The 20,375-nt window shown below is 35.0% G+C and overlaps 2 protein-coding genes across 2 annotated transcripts in view; both read right to left on the reverse strand.

Moving 5' to 3' along the window:
* Nucleotides 1–4,071, reverse strand: part of LOC136809484 (tripeptidyl-peptidase 2-like) — a 38,966-nt gene extending 34,895 nt beyond the window's left edge. Inside the window, exon 1 of the mRNA XM_067066022.1 lies at nucleotides 3,831–4,071. Within this exon, the coding sequence (XP_066922123.1) occupies nucleotides 3,831–3,977 (147 nt within the window). The 5' untranslated portion in view covers nucleotides 3,978–4,071. The remainder of the gene's footprint in view (nucleotides 1–3,830) is intronic.
* LOC136809494 (prolyl 3-hydroxylase OGFOD1-like) overlaps nucleotides 1–20,375 on the reverse strand; it is a 629,446-nt gene that overhangs the window by 553,678 nt on the left and 55,393 nt on the right. The gene's annotated exons all lie outside the window — the stretch shown is intronic.

Below are 20,375 nucleotides of genomic sequence, written 5' to 3' on the forward strand. Positions count from 1 at the left end.
TTTCCCCCTATTAGCCCCAGGGGGGGGGGTAGAATCTATCACGCTGGAGTTCTTTTGCGTATATCTTGGAGAGAAATTTTTTAAACGACTTGAAACTTTCTGACTTTAAACAAAATCTTATTAAGAATATTTCTGCAAACTTTAGGGTTATGGCTTGTCCAGATCAAGTTTTATGACTTTATTGTGAAACATGACATATAACCCAGCTAAAATCGCTTAAAACTCATTATTTTAAATTGTTGATAACTTTTAGACTATTTATTCAATCATCTTCAAATTTTGACACGTGATAGGTGTTGACAATATAAATTTGAAAAATTAGAAATTTTGATGACGTCATCAAATTTTGAAAATTTAACTCATCTTCAGCACAAATTTTAAGATAAAATCTTCATGGAAACTGCAAAACCGGCAATTATGTTAAAGAAGAACCTTTTATCTTTCAGAATTTTTAAACAGAATCTAAATATCATTATTGGTTCGATTGTAATAGACATTTTTGTAAACCATATATTTTGGCTTTATGCCGACAGGTGGAAATTTTGTGATGACGTCATCGGTTTTTGAATGACGTCATCAAATTTTTTTTTGTTCCAGGAAATTTGTGTCATGATGGAGAACATCTGTACCAAATTTCATGACCGTAGCTCTCCTAGATAAAAAATAATTGAGGGTGGTAGATTCTACCCCCCCCCCTGGAGATACAAAAGTCAAAAAAGCTTGGGGCTAATAGGGTTACCATCAAAGCAATCCTAAGTGTAAGGCACATAATTTTCCCAAGTTATGGACAATTTAGTGGCTGACAGTAAAAGTGTCACAAAACAAGGGTTCATTTTTGATTGGGATCTTTGTTGTTCTGTAAATATTTCTTTTTGGATTAAGAAATTCCATCTTTTATTGTTCTAATTATTATAATATTTCTTTAGAAAATGCTTTGTTGTCTTTTTAATCTTTGTGTACACTTGCATATGTTTTGCATATTTTCCAAGTAAATCCAACCACAAAATGATTGAACAAATCAAAAATGGTCGAACGAAATGCCATAATTAAAATATAATATGGTGTCAAGTGAGTATATATCGCTACCTTAATTCAAAAGGGGCCTAAGTCCTGTGAGCCTCAATTCAAAAGGGGCCTAAGTCCATTTGGGTCATTTTGAGAAAATTGCAATTAAAGTTTTTCCTTGATTCTGAAACCATTTTTGATGGTAAAGCTTTGAAGTAAATGTTTTCTGAAAGCCATAGCTATAAGTTGTTTTTCCAATGAAAAGGCATTCGTTTGAAAGGAATGTATTTTTGTATGTAACAGGTGCAACTTAGTAAATCTTGCAGAGTGGACTTAGGCCTTTTTTGAATTAAACATGAATTTTGAAAAACGTGTGAGTGTTAATTTTTTCTGTTAATTTCTGCCTTTTAGAGTTCAAAACCTGCACATATGACACTCCAAAATAAAACCACTTACACCTAGATTCAAGATGAAGAGAAAAGACAATCTCAGTAAAATAAAGAAAAACTCAATTAAACTTTTTAGGATGCATGGACTTAGGCCCATTTGCAATTCTATTGGACTTAGGCCTCTTCAAAACTTAACAAACTTATTTTGGTGGACTTAGGCCTTTTTATTGTAAAAAGTTGATGGACTTAGGCCCTTAATTGTAAAAAGATGATGGACTTAGGCCTCTTTTGAATTAAACATCACTTTTATCAGAGCTTCAGTAGAAGTTTTGAACCTTTTTAACTTTAAAAACTACTTGTTATGTACATCAAAAGAGAGCAAATGAGCCAGAGATTGAGAAAAACTAAAGATCTCAAATTTCATAAAAATGGACTTAGGCCCCTTTTGAACTGGGGGGTACCTGGACTTAGGCCCCTTTTGAATTAAGGTAGCGATATAATATTCGATCACCAACTAAATCGATAGGTGGTCACTGATCACCTTCAATCATCATCGATCATTATCGATTACTTCGATCACAATCGAATGTTCGATTGGTACCGTCTGGTTATGTGTGTTTGCCTGGGTTTCCAACAAAGTTCAGAAAGTCTCAATCGATCAACTATCGATTCGTGATCGATTATCTATCAGATTTTAGGTAGTGGTACTTTAATTGGATTAACTTTCGCCTTCCCGAGATTAAATTTCTCGATTTCTTGAATTTTCGCGAAATTAAAAGCAACATTTTTCGCTGATCTCCATTGGGATGTACTTTTGAATTGAATCCAATCCCTTGTTAGCATAGGGCCTAGAAAAGCTACTACACTCATTTTCTTTATAAGCATACGGTAAATTTCGGCTGAAGCATTCTCAAACCCTCTGAAAGGCTGAACAAAAAAAAGTTTAAAAAAAACAAAGTTACCGTTTTATTTAGAAAAGGGGCGTTATTGAATGGTTTGCCTTTTTGGAGGAGCATCATAAATTCGAAAGCGGGCGTTTATTCAAAGTAATATGATCGGTATGAGATTTGGCGAATTCCAGAAATTTTCTTTACTTCATTAAATACCTTATCTTGGCCCTTTTTACGCCGGACCTTATTAGCGTTATTTTGGGAATTTTCAGATAAAAAAAGCACTCGGAAATCCAGTCAATTTTTCAAAGTGCTTCGGAAATTCTGCTCAATTTTTTATTTGAACCCTTGGAAATTCCACATAATTTGTCAAAGTTTTGAAAAAGGTATCGGAAATTCCGGTTTGTGTAATTTACGATGCGCGATCCAACGATTCACGATGCACGATTCAAGATCCATGCATATATTATGTTAATTATTCTAATTATGCATTTACAGGTTTTAGTAATCACATATTTTAATTCCTTCTTTTGTATTCCTGGAAAATCAATGTAAAGTATGCGTGTATATATTTTAACCTCAACAATCAAATCAAATCAAAACATAAACTTTTTTGCCCATGCTTGCTTTCTTTATTAAAAAAACGTTTTTCCGATTAAACCAACCAAATGCATTGGATTGAGACAGGGTTATAAACAAAAATTTACAATGTTGTGGTAAAGTAAGGAAAACGTTTTTTAATGAAGAGCGCGTGTATAAACTCACCTTTTTTGAGAAAGATCAAATGAGTTAACTTGATCATCAAACAAAGAAAAATATCAAATAAATGAAAGCACCAGTTGCAATTCAGTTGGTGAAAGGCTTTTATAAGAACATGCCAAAAGTAATAATGTAGCCAATGATTCCTTATTTACCTTATTCACTGTTCTTAAAAAAATAATGAAGGTATATGACGTCAAGGCTTTTTCTTTCATTTTAAAAACGAGTGAGGCATGCGGCAAACATTTTCTTTCTCTCGCTATCAATTTTTGTTTTTTTTCTACATAGAAGATATAAGTTATTTTAATCATTCTGATTATGATAAATTATTTCCCCTCTTTTTTAAATTTTTTTTTCGTTATTGTTATATGATGTTTGTAGCTAGCATTATGAAAACTTATTCGTGCATAATTAGAATAATTAACATAATATATGCATGAATCGTGCATCGTGCATCGTGAATCGTTGGATCGCGCACCGTAAATTACACAAACCGCGGAAATTCCAGATTTTTCCACCAAAAAATTGATTTTGTATCGGAAATCCAGGAGTTTCAATTGCTTTTGTATTGGAAATCCAGGAATTTCAAAATAACATTTTGCCTCGGAATTCTGCTCTCGTCCACCCCCTACTATAATGGACTTTAACTGGAAGAGCCCATTATATCGATTACTACGCCTGGGTTCTTTTTTTCTCGCTGTTCTCGAAACATTGCCGGCCAAAGTCACAATTCTTTATTTGCAGCACTGTAGGAATAAAATAAAATAATATATGATAAATATAATACCTCCAATCCTGGTGCACCTGGATCAATACCAGAATCAAAAATAGCAATCAAGACTCCATCTCCGTTGTACTCTGGATACTTTCTAAGAAAGGATTCAATTTGAGTTTCTCGCTTTGGTAGCAGTCCATGGACAGGAAAATCTTCCATTGTTCGGGAATTTTCAAATTCAGTAAGCAGGCAGTATATTGCTTTGAAGAGTACAAAACAGTTTGATAAACTGAAGTAAAATGAACAGTAGTTTGGTTACGTTCTGGTTACAGCAGCAGCGATGATGAATGATCGATGGATGATTTTGACCAAAAGCAAGCCAGCACCACATTCGGAGCACCACATTCAACACCACTTTCGCAGCACCACATTCGCACTTTCGTTTTCGCTCCAGCACCACATTCGGCACTTTCGTTTTCGCTCCAGCACCACATTCGGAAATTCCAGCACCACATTCAACTTTCTGCCCAATTTTCATACTGAAGGAGAGTATTCCTATCCTGGAAATTATGATTCCTATCAAGCCTTATCTATTAGCTTCCATTTAAAGCAAAAATGAAGTCTTTATCACCATTTCTCTTCATAGCCTCGCGTTTTAAAGACACCTCGGTAGAGTGCCGAATATCTTAATTTTGGTGTTTTGGACTAAAAATCATACTGAAGGAGAATATTCCTATACTAGAAATTATGATTCCTATCAAGCGTTATCTATTACCTTCCATTTCAAGCCAAAATGAAGTCTCTATCACAATTTCCCTTCCCAGCCTCACGTTTTAAAGACACCTCAGTAGAGTGCCGAATATCTTAATTTTGGTATTTTGGACTAAAAATCATACGGAAGGAGAGTATTCCTATACTGGAAATTATGATTCCTATCAAGCATTATCTATTACCTTCCATTTCAAGCCAAAATGAAGTCTCTATCACCATTTTTCTTCACAGCCTCACGTTTTAAAGTCACCTCGGTAGAGTACCGAAAATGTTAATTTTAGTGCTTTGGACTAAAAATTATGCTGAAGGAGAGCATTCCTATCCTGGATTTTATGATTCCTATCAAGCCTTTTACACAACCTTCCATTTAAAGCAAGAACGAAGTCTCTATCACCATTCCCCTTCTCAGTCTCACGTTTTAAAGACACCTCGGTAGAGTCCCAAAAATCTTAATTTTAGTGTTTCGGACAAAAAATTGTACTGAAGGAGAGTATTCCTATTATGGAAATTATGATTCCTATCAAGCCTTATATACAACCTTCTATTTAAAGCAAAAATGAAGTCTCTACTATCATTTCCCTTTCCAGCGTCACGTTTTAAAGTCACCTCGGTAGAGTACCGAAAATGTTAATTTTAGTGCTTTGGACTAAAAATTATGCTGAAGGAGAGCATTCCTATCCTGGATTTTATGATTCCTATCAAGCCTTTTACACAACCTTCCATTTAAAGCAAGAACGAAGTCTCTATCACCATTCCCCTTCTCAGTCTCACGTTTTAAAGACACCTCGGTAGAGTCCCAAAAATCTTAATTTTAGTGTTTCGGACAAAAAATTGTACTGAAGGAGAGTATTCCTATTATGGAAATTATGATTCCTATCAAGCCTTATATACAACCTTCTATTTAAAGCAAAAATGAAGTCTCTACTATCATTTCCCTTTCCAGCGTCACGTTTTAAAGGCACCTCGGCATCCCGCTTTGTTCAATGTATTGTTGGTCCCATCGTTCCCACCTCCCACCGGGTCTGTGAGATAGGGATGTACTATATGGACATGGTCAGAGCTCTTTTTAAAAAAGTAAAGCGAGAAAATAAGTTCAAATTTAGTACTCACATGCTTAAAACGCTCAAAAAGATATACAAACAATCCCTGATTCTGATACAAATTATGGACGACTCAGTTTGCAGTTTACTCTAAAGAAAATACTTTTGCTCTCGCAGCAGTGGAGGGGGAGGGTTAAGAAAATGGGGGTACGAAATGCCGGTAATTCTTTCTGGAAATTCCTTAATCTCGGTCAAAAAATTCTCAAAAACAGGTTCTGGCAAAAAGTCAATTAAATCTGACAGTACTGGCAATATCGAAACGAATCGCTGGAAACTTTTTTGTGCAAGCTAAATGGCCAGAGGTTGTAGAGTATGACTAGTGAGATTTTGCTAAGTACCTGACTAGAAATAACCGATGTTGTTTGATGGCTCCAATTGATGCCCCTGTTTTGCTCCCAAAAATGGAATGACAAAAAACATAAGTGACTGTGGACCATGGTTGGCGCCGAAGAGAAAACTTTTTAATTTTGACCCTCTTTTATTTGCTTCAATACGACCATAATTTGGAATGATTTTGCCAATAACAGAGGTTCTTGGAAGTCCGTTAGGGATTAAAAATTTCCTTTTGTTTTTATAAACGTGGGAGACCAGGGTCCTCCGCCTGCAATGACTCTGGGCCCTGAATCACGCACTATGTATAACCAGGCTTTTATCATAAGGAACCATTTTCGTGGCAAATGAGGGCCATACATGCTTCGAGAGAGAGGGTTAAACTATAGTGTGATTCAAAGATGTTTACCTCCTATTACTATTAGAAACATAGCTGATTGCTTCGTGCACCTGCACTTCGCGCCCCCTTTAAATATGGGATTGGTGTGTACCCAGAGGGGGGCACGCAGTTACTACAAGACAGTATGACACTTACTACCGTGGTGGTACTGTATTCAGAAGTTATGAAAACAGTTACTACACAGTGTAGTAACTGCTGTTTGGGGGTGGTGCTAAACACCAAAACTAGTACTTTTGGTGTAGTAAGTGCTTATATTTTGATTCTTTTTAAAGAACTTTAAAATTTTTTTTACAAAAAATGAATTTTTTTGTGAAAAAATTTGTTGTTAAAAAAAATATTTTTGTTATAAATGGACGAAAAAAAAAGCACTTACTACACATCATGTCTTGTAGTAACTGCGTGCCCCCCCCTGGTGTACCTCAGGTTGTAGAACTGAACTGAATAGGTGCCTATCTCAACAACCCCAGAGGAACCTTTTCTACTAACAGTGGGGATAAAAACTCCTATCGAAACCAGCAGATAGGGGCCAGTAGGGGGTCCCAGCGGGTCAGTGACACGGGGGTGTCACACAGGGTAATCGCCTCTGTTGAACAAGGGATTATCTACACGTGAAGTTGACTCTAAGCGATTGCTGCATCCGAGAAATCGAGCAATATGCCGTGTGCTGCGTTTTTAAACAGTCCTAATAATGCTACGAGTTCAAATCTGTTTTTCTTAGAGACTCCTTATCAATGGGAAAAAATCAGGAAGATTGGACGGCGGTTAATAATTTCGGTTCAAAAGATAAAGAGGTTAGTTTGTACAATATGTCTCATGAAAATAAAAAAATTTGAAATAACAAAGTGAAAACATTTTCTTTATGAAGTCATTGATGAAGGCATCAATTATAATGTATGTCATCTTTATGAGTTATCAGTGGCTGTTTTTAAGCCCCTCTTTTCGCCTTTTTGGAACAACGATACCGAATTACTGTACCGGTCTGTCTGAAAAGATACGGGTATGATTACTATGTAAAGATCAATACTAGAAGACGTCTCAAATAGCAGAATAACGGTAATTTTTCTTTCGATTCGAATACCAGAGATGAAAAAGGTCATATAACGGAATACTGGCCTCTTGGAATCCCACCTATGTGCACCAACCATCCAACCATGCTTATTGCTCTTATAATTGCTTTTTTAATTATTTCTTTAAAATAAACGTCAACATACTTTTTGACTTGATTTGCTAGCGAGGCTACTTATTTAGTCATATAAAAGGTCACGTGACCTAGTGAAATTAGTTTCGAATTAATTCATAAACCATAAAATATATCATAACTAGCGTCCCAAAGCCCAAACGTTGTCACAGACGACTCACAATCCAAAATATGCGAATAACAATAAAGTAAGGTGGCTTTGAAATTTTAACACTACCACGTAACATTAAAATGAAGTGTTTAGACAAAAAATACGGCAGATTCTTAAACCATTTCTTATGAATATATTATGAAAATTCATTCGACTATGTGTTCCATAATCTTGAAAGCAAAACATTTTCGGTACTCTACCGAGGTGTCTTTAAAACGTAAGGCTAAGAAGGGAAATGGTGATAAAGACTTAATCTTTGCTTTAAATGAAAGGTAATATATAGGGCTTGATAGAAATCATAAAATCCAGGATAGGAATGCTCTCCTTCAGCACAATTTTTAGTCCAAAACACCAAAATTGGGATTTTCGGTACTCTATCGAGGTGTCTTTAAACCGTGAGGCTGTGAAGGAAAATGGTGATAGAGATTTCATTTTTGGTTTAAATGGAAGACAATATATAAAGCTTGATAGGAATCATAATTTGCAGGATAGGAATACTCTCCTTCAGTACACTTTTTAGTCCAAAACACCAAAGTTGAGATTTTTGGTACTCTACCAAGGTGTCTTTAAAACGTGAGGCTGTGAAGGGAAATGGTGATAGAGACTTTATTTTGGCTTTAAATGGAAGGTAATGTATAAAGCTTGATAGGAATTATAATTTCCAGGATAGGAATACTCTCCTTCAGTTCAATTTTTAGTTCAGAACACCAAAATTAAGATATTTGGTACTCTACCGAGGTGTCTTTACAACGTGAGGCTGAGTAGGGAAATGGTGATAGAGACTTTATTTTGGCTTTAAATGGAAGGTAATATGTAAAGCTTGATAGGAATCATACTTTTCAGAATAGGAATACTCACCTTCAGTACAATTTTTAGTCCAAAACACCAAAATTAGGATTTTTGGCACTCTACCGAGGTGTCTTTAAAACGCGAGGCTATGAAGAGAAATGGTGATAGAGACTTCATTTTGGCTTGAAATTGAAGCTAATAGATAAACCAGCTGCGCTGGAAGCTCCGGCTTAAAGAGATTAAAAGATGTGAAAGATGAGTTTGCTGAGTTAGTTGTGTTAGAACGTTGCCCACAAACTAGTAATCAGAACAGATCAGAAAGCAAAGTAATAATTCTATTGCAGAGCGAGTATGAGAAATAATCTTAACGAATAAATAAACCAGCTGGAAGTTTAGCTCTTCTAAGTGATTACACATGCACTTTCTTGCCTCAAGAACCAACCCCACCCCTCGCCCACTCATCCTCCACTAAAAAATTGGAGCTAAAGGAGATAAACATTTAGAAGTCAATATTTCCAAGTTCTTATAAATTTATTTTTTTCTAAACTTGCCAATAGCGAAGCTATGATGCGCCGTTGATTTGATTGTCCGGATAAAATTTTGGGGAGAAAAATAGCCTAAATTACCGGGTGACCCACGAAAAAGTTCAGACGTTTCTCGACGTCTTGAGGCCGAACAAATGTCCCAAAGTGCTTGGAATTTTGATATTTAGAAAGTAGATATCCTAACTTAAAATTTGAGCCATCACTTCTTAAATTTGACCAATTTGTTCTCTACTTATGAGCTTTTAAAGTCAAAATTCACTTTTCGGAAAGTGTAAAAAACACGTAAAAAAGGGGTATCAAATTTGGTATTTTTAGACGTTTTTGATATACAGTTTTTGAAAAAAAAAAATCTGAAAAATCTACAAAAGCGCCAATTTTTATAAAAACTAGTCTTGTTTTAAACAAACAAAAACTACTTTTAAAGGTGTTTTTATTAATTATCAATGTCATAAAACTCGTTAAATAAGTCAATTTGTAAGTGATTTTCTAAATAAGTCAATTTCTAAGTGATTTTGATTTTCTAATTGATTGCATAAATTTAATACCTCTTTTTTACGTGTTTTTTACACTTTCCGAAAAGTGAATTTTGACTTTAAAAGCTCATAAGTAGAGAACAAGTTGGTCAAATTTAAAAAGTGATAGCTCAAATTTTAAGTTAGGATATCTACTTTCTAAATATCAAAACTCCAAGCACTTTGGGACATTTGTTCGGCCTCAGGATGTCGGGAAACGTCTGAACTTTTTCGTGGGTCACCCGGTAGAGGCCACAGCTTTTAGCTAAGCGTTATTTTTTCTGTTGGGATAATACTTGGTGGAGGAGAGTAGGACAATCCAAATAAAATGGTACAATAGTGTGTATGTAATAAATAGTGGTATATTTGGAAAAAACCTGTTTCGGGTTTGAAAAATCTTCAAAAGGAACGGTCGCCCCAACCAATGAAATTACGACAAAGTCCAAAAAATATCATTTTCAGTTATAACACTGTGAAAATTTCTCCGATTTTGTTAAAATTTACACAGGAATTGTGTTTTAGTATCCTTTACTGAATTCTCATAGTGATATGTTTGTAAAAAATCTGTGTCGGGTTTGAAAAATCAAAAGGAACGGTCGCCAGCCGCGATGAAATTATGATAAAGTCCAAAAACAATCATTTTCAGCCATAACAATGTGAAAATTTCTCCAATCTTGTTCAAATTTACACAGGAATTGTGTTTTAGTATTCTCTATTGAATTCTCATAGTGTTATGTTTGTAAAAAATCTGTGTCGGGTTTGAAAAATCAAAAGGAACGGGTCGCCAGTCAACAATGATGAATACACAAAACAGGATCATTTTACATCATTTTCAGCCATACACATAACACCACAAAAACTACTCAGATCGTTTTCAAATTTGCACTGTAATGTTGTAATTTTAGTATTTTCTTTTGAATTCCAATAGCTGTGTGTTTGGAAGTTTCATTGTCAAGTTAGAGTTTTATGATTTTCAGTGTCTAGAAGAGAAGTTAGCCATATGCGAGATTTAAGCACTCGATCAGCTGTCGATTCATGGCCAAAATTTCTCCAAAGTCTTTCCACATTGTTAGAGAACCAGTATGCATCAAACTTCTCATAAATCATGTCCAAAACATCATGAATAATGATGAAAATGATCAATTTTTCACTGAGATTTGCCCATTCGCTACACAGTCAGCTAGCCCACTTTCGGCAGCCATCTTTTTCTAAATACTTTCGGCCAATCAAATCACAATATTATCAGAATCCAGATAATCCGTTTTTTAAAATCGGAATAGATCATCGGATTAGATAAACAAAAAAAAAATGTCTTGACCGTTGTCGGAAGAGAGAATTAAAGGCTCCTAGGCCGGAGCAATAAGGCTTGATAGGAATCATAATTTCCAGAATAGGAATACTCTCCTTCAGTATGAAAATTGGGCAGAAAGTTGAATGTGGTGCTGGAATTGCCGAATGTGGTGCTGGAGCGAAAACGAAAGTGCCGAATGTGGTGCTGGAGCGAAAACGAAAGTGCCGAATGTGGTGCTGCGAAAGTGGTGTTGAATGTGGTGCCACGAATGTTGTGCTGGCTTGCTTTTGGTATGATTTTGCAGATTTTTTGACTCTGCAAAAACGAAAGTGAACGCGATTGTCCCGGACAAAGAATCCGATTTGAATTTTTAGAAAATCGGGAATATACTGAAACCAAAAAAGGGCAGGGCGGGGGTTGGATCCGAGATCGAACCCAGCCCATAGATTTATAAAGCCCGAAGGGCTAGATGCATATATTTATAAGCCCGAAGGGCTGGATGTCAGGCTTTAAGCCTTCACAGGCAAAAAAAATTGAATATCGGAAAAAATATTGTTGATGCTATCGTTTTCGAAAACCCGCGAAGCTTCTGATTGGTCAAGCGCTGAAATTCTATTGTAATGTCCCGTGACTTAGGTAGGAAATCCTACCCAACCTCGGCCACAATATAACATAAGAAGACTAGAGAGATGTACTTCAAGTCGTATGAGGTTCCAAGGGAAAGATGTCGTCGGAAGAAAAAGCAAAAAGACAATTGTGTGAACCAACTTTACTTCAAAAAGGCCCTTTCTACAACATACAAAGCAGTCCTTCTGTGAATTTACAATAGAATACTTTTTCAACTCATCAAGAGCATACAAATAGGTCTTCGACGATAAATTCAAAGTCGTTTAGTAAAGAGCCATAGTATATGGTAAAGCTGTGCATTTTTTCCTTCTGGAAAGAGATAAGAATGATATGATCATGGATTTATCATAGAACTCTGGATACACAACGAGCTGGTTTTTCATCGATTTCTCATGTTTTAGCCTTGTCCGCAGTAATGACATTATTGTTCACTCTCCACCATTCACTAATCATTGTTTCGTATAATTTTTTTTATTGCATTCGCGTTTTTCATCAAAACACATCTATACAATTCCCAAATGAGACTTAAAGATCTCTCAAGAGAGTCAAATGCATCAAATTAATTGCTAATAATGTGTTGTTATGACGTTTCAAGCTATGAGAAAGATGCGACCAAGGATTTATTATACACTGGATAAACGACTCATAAAACGATGGAGAGCGATCATTGTATTTTCGTTGTTTCAGAAAACAATTGATGTTCTAGCTTTGTCCGCAAAGGACAACTGTCATGGCGGCTCGAAGATGTCTGATTTTTAAAAATGTTTATCAGTCTTATTTTTAAAAAGTTCTCTAGCTCTTTCTTTTTGTTCATTTGCAGAAAAAAAGTTTGAAACTAAGGCTAGCATTCCAAACTGGATACATTTGTGAAATCTAATGTGAGAAAAACATCATTAGACAAGAAATTTAGACAAAATGCTTATAGTGACACGAAATTTTCAATTGGAAATATCTTTCCAAGACTGTCCCCAGAAGAGCTGAAATTAACATACATAAGACTTGAGTGTCTAGGCTCCACTGTGGTATGAAAATCCTTTGGAGGCACGTGGTGGCAAGGTGGTTTTTTTGAGGTTGAAGTTTGAAAATTTCCGGTGTCAACATTAAATTTCTTATACACAACACGTCTTTTGTATCTTTCTCACAGCTTGAAACGTCATAACGACTTATAATTAGCAATTAAGTGGAAGAATCTGACTCTCACAGGAAAGTTTTAAGTCTCTTTTGGGAATTGGGTGAGTGATTTTCGATAAGAAATGCAATAAAAATGCTTTGAAAAAACATTTAATGAGGGAAGGAGAGTGAACAATAAAATCATTACTGCGGACATAGCTAGTACACGAGAAATCGGCAAAAATCACTATGAAGCCAAGATACTCCAGTCTAACATATGTCAATCCTAGCTCTTCCCAGGAAAAAATTGGAAAGATATTGCCAACCTTATTTTCAGCATCATTCTAGGCTTTTTACTCTATTTTTCTTGTTTGATGGTGTTTTTGTCGCATTTGATTTCATTAATGTATTCGTTAAGCTTTCTTGCTTTCATTTTCAAATTTTCATCCAGTAAATATGCAAAAACAAGAAGTTACAGGACTTTTTAGAAATGGGATTATTAATCATTTTTCAAAATCAGACACCTTCGAGCCGCCATGACAGTTGTCCTTTGCGGACAAAGCTAGAACCTCGATTGTTTTCTAAAACAATGTAAAGACAATGGTTCGCTATCCACCGTTTTATTTGATGTTTATCCAGAGTTCTATGATAAATCCATGATATGATATAAGCCTCAGATGTCACAAATTACAAAAATACCGCGCAGTAGTAGATATCAAAATACACCCTGTCTCACAGCCCCGGTGGAACTTTTATCTTCAGTGGGGATAAAAATTCCAATCGAAATCCCAATGGGGATGGAAATTTTATTGTTCCAAGGTTAAAGAAGCCAGTGAGGATTTTTTGGAGTGCAATTTTTAGACATTGATTTTCGAGTGGGGATGAAATCAAAGTCAATTTCCCAGTGGGTCTGGAATTCCAGGGCATTTTCCCACTGGAGACCAAATTTTCGCCAAATTTTTCAGTGGGAATGAGGTCCCGTGGTTCTGTTACAAAGGGATGTCAAAATTGACATCTGACCAGGCTCTTTTCCTTCTCGTGACTATGTATGTTATGATTGACCAAAGATTTATTATACACAAGTCTCCTTTGGGAATTGGATGAGTGATTTTTTATAAGAAATGCAATAAAAATGCTTCGAAAAATTATTTAATGAGGGAAGGAGAGTGAACAATAATATCATTACTGCGGATATAGCTAGTACACGAGAAATCGACAAAAATCTGTTACTTGTATATCCAGTGTATAATAAATCCTTGGATTGACAAAGCCTTCACAGCCTAAAAAAAGGTTCCTAACCGGGTCTAAATTACGTTAGATGACAGGCAAATCTCTTTGTTAGCCCAGTTTTAAAAAAAATGGAGGATTTTTTTCAAACTGAAGAAATAAAACATTTGTTCAAAATTACAATCTTGAATTATCTTTTCATGAATTTTTATAGTAACAATAATTAAAAAAATCTACAAAATCTGTTCAATTACAGAACAAGTGGACCCCCAACTGGAACCGTATCAACTCTGCTCTTTAAGAAAAATATTTTAAGATTTTACCCCGTTGCAAGAACCACTGAATTGTTCCCATTCCGCCACCCTCGCGAGCCAGGGCCGATAAACGATTCTGCGACTTAAAGAGGCCAGTACCGTATAATTGGAGGAATCGTTTAGGGCCCTGGTACTTTAGAAGAGAAAATATCAAGAATCTTGATATTTTTCGACCTTTGGACTCTGGCAGCTTGAGTGTGGGCAATATCAAAGACAAGTACAGCCGAGCTGCGAGCACACTTACTAAAATAATTTATATCAAAATGCTGTAAATAGTTCTTCTCCGTATGACCATTTGGCATGGGAAAAGAAAGTAATGTTGATTTGGACATTTGGAAGCGAAATGCAAGTAGAAATGACTGTGTTTGTTGTTTTGAAATGAGAATGGCTTTCCTCTGTCTTTTAATGTTTTTTTACTGGCTCAAAATAATGCAATAAGTGCCTTGCAATAAGTCTCAACTTCCAATTACTGTTTTTTAAATTTGGCTCTCTGATATGGATATTTTTTTGTGGTGAAGTTTTAGGGTTGGTGCAGAAAACTGCTGTGAACTGGTTTTAAAACAGTTAAAGCTATAAATTAACTGGCTTTAAACACACTCAGCAAATCTAAAGAAATTTCAACCTTGAAATTATTGCTTTCCTTCTCACTTTTAGATATGTGAAAAATAAATAAAACATTTTCAACAGCTCTAATGCTTTGCTGCTGACTCTCTGGCTGATGCTGCTCATCCATAAAGTAGCTGATAGAATTTTTATATCCAGCCTCAAGAACGTAAACTCCAATTATCCAACCATATCATGTCACCACAGCTGGGAACGATGAACGACAGTGACAGTAGCAGTAGGATGAATTCAATAAGATTTTTGTACAACAACATAATGTTTTTGTGTGTAAAAACATGAAAAGTATCATGTTCTCAACATCATCATTGCATCTTGCTTTTGTGACTAATTGGCTGATTGGAATAAGCATGAGCTATAAAAACTCTGAGAGATTGCACTATTTGTTAGCCCTGGTTTTCCAGGATGCTAAATAACTAAATGCATTGCTCAGTCATCAGTGTCAGTTGAAGTTAATTTTAAACATTTGGTTTGGCCACTGTTATGATGTTTAACTGGTTTAAATATTAAGAAAGAAAAGATTGATGGACACTTTATGGACTGTGTAACAATTGTAAAATCAGCAAGAGGCAAAAATTGCGAGAAAATAAGAATTTGGGAATACAATTACTTTGGAGAGAACTTATTTTGGCAAGGAGCTAAATAAAATAGAATTTTTTATAAATGTGGTTTTGAAGAGAAATGCAATTTTTAATTTTGGCAAAAACTGATTTGGCTGAAATAACCCTCTGGCTGAAAAAAAATCTAATTCAAAAGGCTTGGGTTTTCCCCTTTTTTCTATGAGAGAGAAACAGCTGATATTTTGTAAGGAACAAGCAAATGATAATTCTCTTTTTATTCTCTTTCAACCAATTTTACAAGCAAAAAAGGGCTGTGAATTCTGCGTACTTACTTTTTCTTTCGACCCCTCCCCTTCCCCTTCCCCTCTGTATGCAAGCATATGCTTTTGAGAAGACACCCTCTCTCCCCCTTAGTGCGTACATACTATGTGGACGGCCCCTTAGGAAAATCACTGGAAATGTTAATTCTGGTAAGAACTTATTAGGGGCCCTTATGATGGTGAGGCAGGGTGAGGAAGCAATTCTTTCAATTTTGGCGATAACTATTTTTGGTGAATTTTGTTCTGTTACTATATCATCATTCATTAAGAATTTATTTATTTAGAGAACACATTGAATTATGTAAAATACCCATTTGAAATTTTATAAAAATTTTAATGCTAGCTATGAATCATTGGGTATAGAGTTTGGAATTAAATTCTAATTAATAAGAGTTTTCTGACTAGTAAAATGAATTTGATATTCTTGTGTGAATCTTTATACGTGCCATTTTTAAGATTTTTCTTGTGAATCTTTAAACGATTTTCAACTCAGGGTTTTGATAGTAAAAACACATGGTGTAATAAGTTTTTTAGAGATTTGGTAGATGATCAAAAGAAATCTGCAGGAATACATTTTACATGAAACTTTAATAAACTTGGGACATTTCGTTTTATTCAATTAACAAAAAAAGAAATATTTACTGGTCCTATGGAAAATGTTCATGGGAAAGGCTTGAAAATAATATTAGATTTTGTTGAATTTCAATATTAAAAAAAGAGGCCGATTGTAATCAAGGACTACCTTAAAGGAATAAATTATGGCGGAAATAAAATTTGGCGGATTTACCAGGAATTCCACCATACGTCAAATTAAATTCCCGCCAAATTTAATTTATCTCGTGTATTCTCCAAATTTGTGCTATTTCAGGCCTTGAAAACAGGTTTTTGCTTATTTGGTAACAATTTTTGGCCAAAAATTTCCTTCAACCGCCAAATTAAATTCTCGCCTAATTTCTTTTTTCTAGCAATCCACCAAATTAAATTCCTCTGAAAAAACTTTTTCAACCACCCGCCAAATTAAATTCCTGCCAAAATTTCTTCCTTCAAGGTATTAGAACTTGAACTGAAAAGACATATATAATCTTAAAGTTCTATTCTGGAATTTTGACCAAAATGTAGTTGATTGCTATCTTTTGAAACAATGTCCAGAAATATTCATCTATAAAATAATAAAATTTGACACTTAATACAGATTATGAAAAAAAATCTGTCAATGTTACTTTAGATGACTGTACTCCTATTTGATTTTATCCTCAAAATAGGTTAAAAACTGAAGACTCTATGGAAAAATATCCAAAAATTTTGTTATGTAGCAAATCAGAACATGATGACGACAGTGAAACTGGACTAGTGAAACATAATCTTTAGGTCAGAATAAATTCAACTGAAATCCAAATAAGTCTAACATGTCATTATTGATAATCTAGATGACCGATTTGTTATATGTTTGCATAAATTTTATCCCGATAAAAAAACTACTTCCAGCTTCAAAATTTTTTGTCAAATTTAGTCCAATATACACACTGTACCATACTAGTTTGTATACTTTTTGACATTTACGGTCAATATAAATAAATTTTCAGTCTGGTAATAGGATATGTTTAAAGAATTGTTTCATGGTAAACATTAAAGAAACAAATTTATTTCTTTTTCAATACTTGAAGTTTCTTGCTTTTACACATTCATCAGTTTATTAAAATTGTTCACATAATTGCCAAGCTTTTAATTGTATAAACCATAACCAGTACTGGCAAAAACTGGGGCCATTTTCATCATATGGACATTCTTATAAAGTTTATTCTTGTAAAAAAATAAAGCGTGTACAGCCTTTTATCAAACACTACAGATTTGTGTATCCTAAACCAAGTTTATTTTGATGACAGACGGTTAGTTTTTCTTGCTTTAGATCCTGATCAAATGAAAACAACTCTAAGACCAAGCTGTCTTTTATACCTTTTTTATTTTCGTTAGTTCTCGAATTTGAGGGTCAAAAACTTGTCCTTGACGTAACATAAAAGCAGGTCTTTCATTTACAATATATTGTACATAATTTCATAAGTATATTAATATCATTTATCACAACACCCTTTCACGTCCATTTTAATATTTTCAATGTATATTATATGTGTCAAGCAATCACTGGAGATGTATGCTTTTTTCTTTTTCATACTCCTGATGCCCATGGTCATGGACAAGATAGATGTCAAAATGTATAAACATCAGTCAGTCATTCATCACGAGTGATCAGATTATAAAGAAACATGCAAGATTGCTGTTGGAAATCATGCAGTTCAAGCAAAACAATTATATGTGGACAGCAGAGGGTCTTTTCGAGTGAATCTTTAAACTATTTTCTATAGTCATTTTGTCTTTCTGTAAAAAATCGTTTTACAAGCAGTTCCAGTTCGCTCAGTGCACCAGGGATAGACTGCTTATCAAGGTCTCGTAGTATCTTTCTCTGCCAATCAAGTTTCATTTAAATGACATTTTGCAATTTTGTCAATTGATTGGTTTGCCAAGAGTTCTTCATACTTCAACTTCTTCATGCTGAGAGTCTGTCCTTGACTTTTAAATTTACTATTTACATCAGCCATTCATTACACAAATTACATTTAGTTTGTTTTGATTTTTTCAAATTCTCGGAATTTGTAAAATGGCGGGATTATGCTAATCGACATACGTTTCGCGTACATGCCTAAAAGTACTTTCGTTTTTAAAGTGCACCAGGGCTTATATCCCCCGTCAACGCGTCCATCAGAATCATCAATAGCGTAAGGGGGTTAGATAAGCCATGGAGTCGAGGGTGCCCATTCCGCTGGGAACGACAAACGGGCACATTAGAAAAAGCGAGCCACTTTAAAAAAGGGCGAATACCGTCGATGTTTTTATTTGGATTTTATATATGATGAGCTTTAGTCCTGGTCTCGACTCTTAAAAAAAGGTAGGCAATCTCGAAATGTTTCTCTTTCTTCTACTTATCTAAAAAAAATCTAATGTAAAATGCTTTTTTACCATTACTAAATCTTTTCTTAAAATTGCTACATACAGGCGATAAAAATGCAGGTCCAGGGCTGATTTCCACGTCAATTCAAAAAAGAGATTGGACATGGGGATGAGGTTGGAATAAATCACGATTTTGACATTTTTAGATGACCCGCAATGATCTCAAACGGCGGCGATTAGAATGTATTCTTTGCAACAAAGGAGGAAAAGATATGTTATCATTTATACTTGGAGCATCCTAGAAGGCTTAGTTCCAAATATTGCAATTGATTAAGAAATTGATTGAGAATTGATTAAGAATAGGGGCATCTTCAGCTATTTCAATGAGAGACAAGGAGGGGAGTGTTTCATCTCCCTGATAAAGAGAAGTTCCTTTCAACGCCAAGTCTATGCATTCATTTGTATGCAGGGACCAACCTTTTTCAATTCCTTACACAAAGACTTGAGGAATCTTACGAAATGCCGATTTCAAAAGAAAACTTGATTGTTACTTGCGTACTGTACCAAATGAACCTCTTGTTTCAGGCTACACAAACTTGATGAGAGCTGAGACGAACAGTATTGCACACAGGGCACTGGTCTCGACGAGATGAGTGGATGCGACGCAAAAATGACGCAAAAATGGAGTCAAAACAGCAAAAGTTGGCCGCCTAACTGTGTTTATACAAGAAGACGAAAAACGATTCAAATCTGTGCTCGATTTACTCGCCCTTTGGAGGTTTGGAGCTAGAACTTTATTTCGATAGACTCAAGCGAACAACGCTTAAGAATAACCACCCGGGGTAAGATTATGTAGCAAAATTCCGTGAATGCATGGGTGTAACGCTACGGACAGTGAAAAAAATTAAATCAGATCGATTTAAATGCACACACCTGTATTTGATCGTTCCCAAATAGATTGCATTTATTGAAAGCGCATCTTTTTCAAGTGATAAATCTCATTCACATTTTTTTTCAGAGTCACTTTAACTTACGTCAGCATTCTCTTTGGGTATTTTTACAACACCCCTGTCTTAGGGACACGGTTAGAATTTGCCGAATGGGAATGAGAGTCTATTATCTTAACTTTGGAGATTTAAAATTCTATTGTTCACAAGCCTTAAAACCAAAATGGGAATTCCTAAAAATATCCCTAGTTGTCACAGGATAACAGTTGTCGTAATGTAGTTTTCCAATGAAGATGAATGTTCAATTTTCTCACTCTGACGAATCTTTTGTATTCTTTCGTGATTGTCACCACCCTGTATCATTTTCCCGCAATTTTAACAGTGAACGGCTAAAATAGAACAAAATACCTCTCATGCCCGGACAATTTTAAAGTTATCTTTTTAAACGAGATGGGTGCGAGTATGTTTTGAGGCATCCTACCCAATTCTAAGTGTTCTATTTTTCTAGTTCACGTGTTAGTACCGAGTTAGTATCGATTAGCTTAATTCCGGATTAAATTACGATTAGCGTGGATTAACGAAAATTTGTCTATTGTTCAAAAAGTATCACGATTAAAAAACCGATTAAATTAGACTTAAAAAACACCCTAAAACTTAATCCTGCTCGGGAGGTGAATTAAGGAAAGATTAAGGTTAAAACAAGTGAGAAATGGCCGCTATGAACATGATTTTATATGGAAATTTGCAAAGACGTCCAAGAACATACAGATTGAAATATTTTATGAATGACAACACTTTTTCAGATGAGGACATTCGGATGCACTTTTGCTTTTCACGACAATAAGGCATTGTGTTTTTAAC

This window comes from Clytia hemisphaerica, unplaced genomic scaffold, assembly GCF_902728285.1.
Source record: "Clytia hemisphaerica strain Z4C2 unplaced genomic scaffold, Clytia hemisphaerica genome assembly, whole genome shotgun sequence".
NCBI classification, from domain to species: domain Eukaryota; kingdom Metazoa; phylum Cnidaria; class Hydrozoa; order Leptothecata; family Clytiidae; genus Clytia; species Clytia hemisphaerica.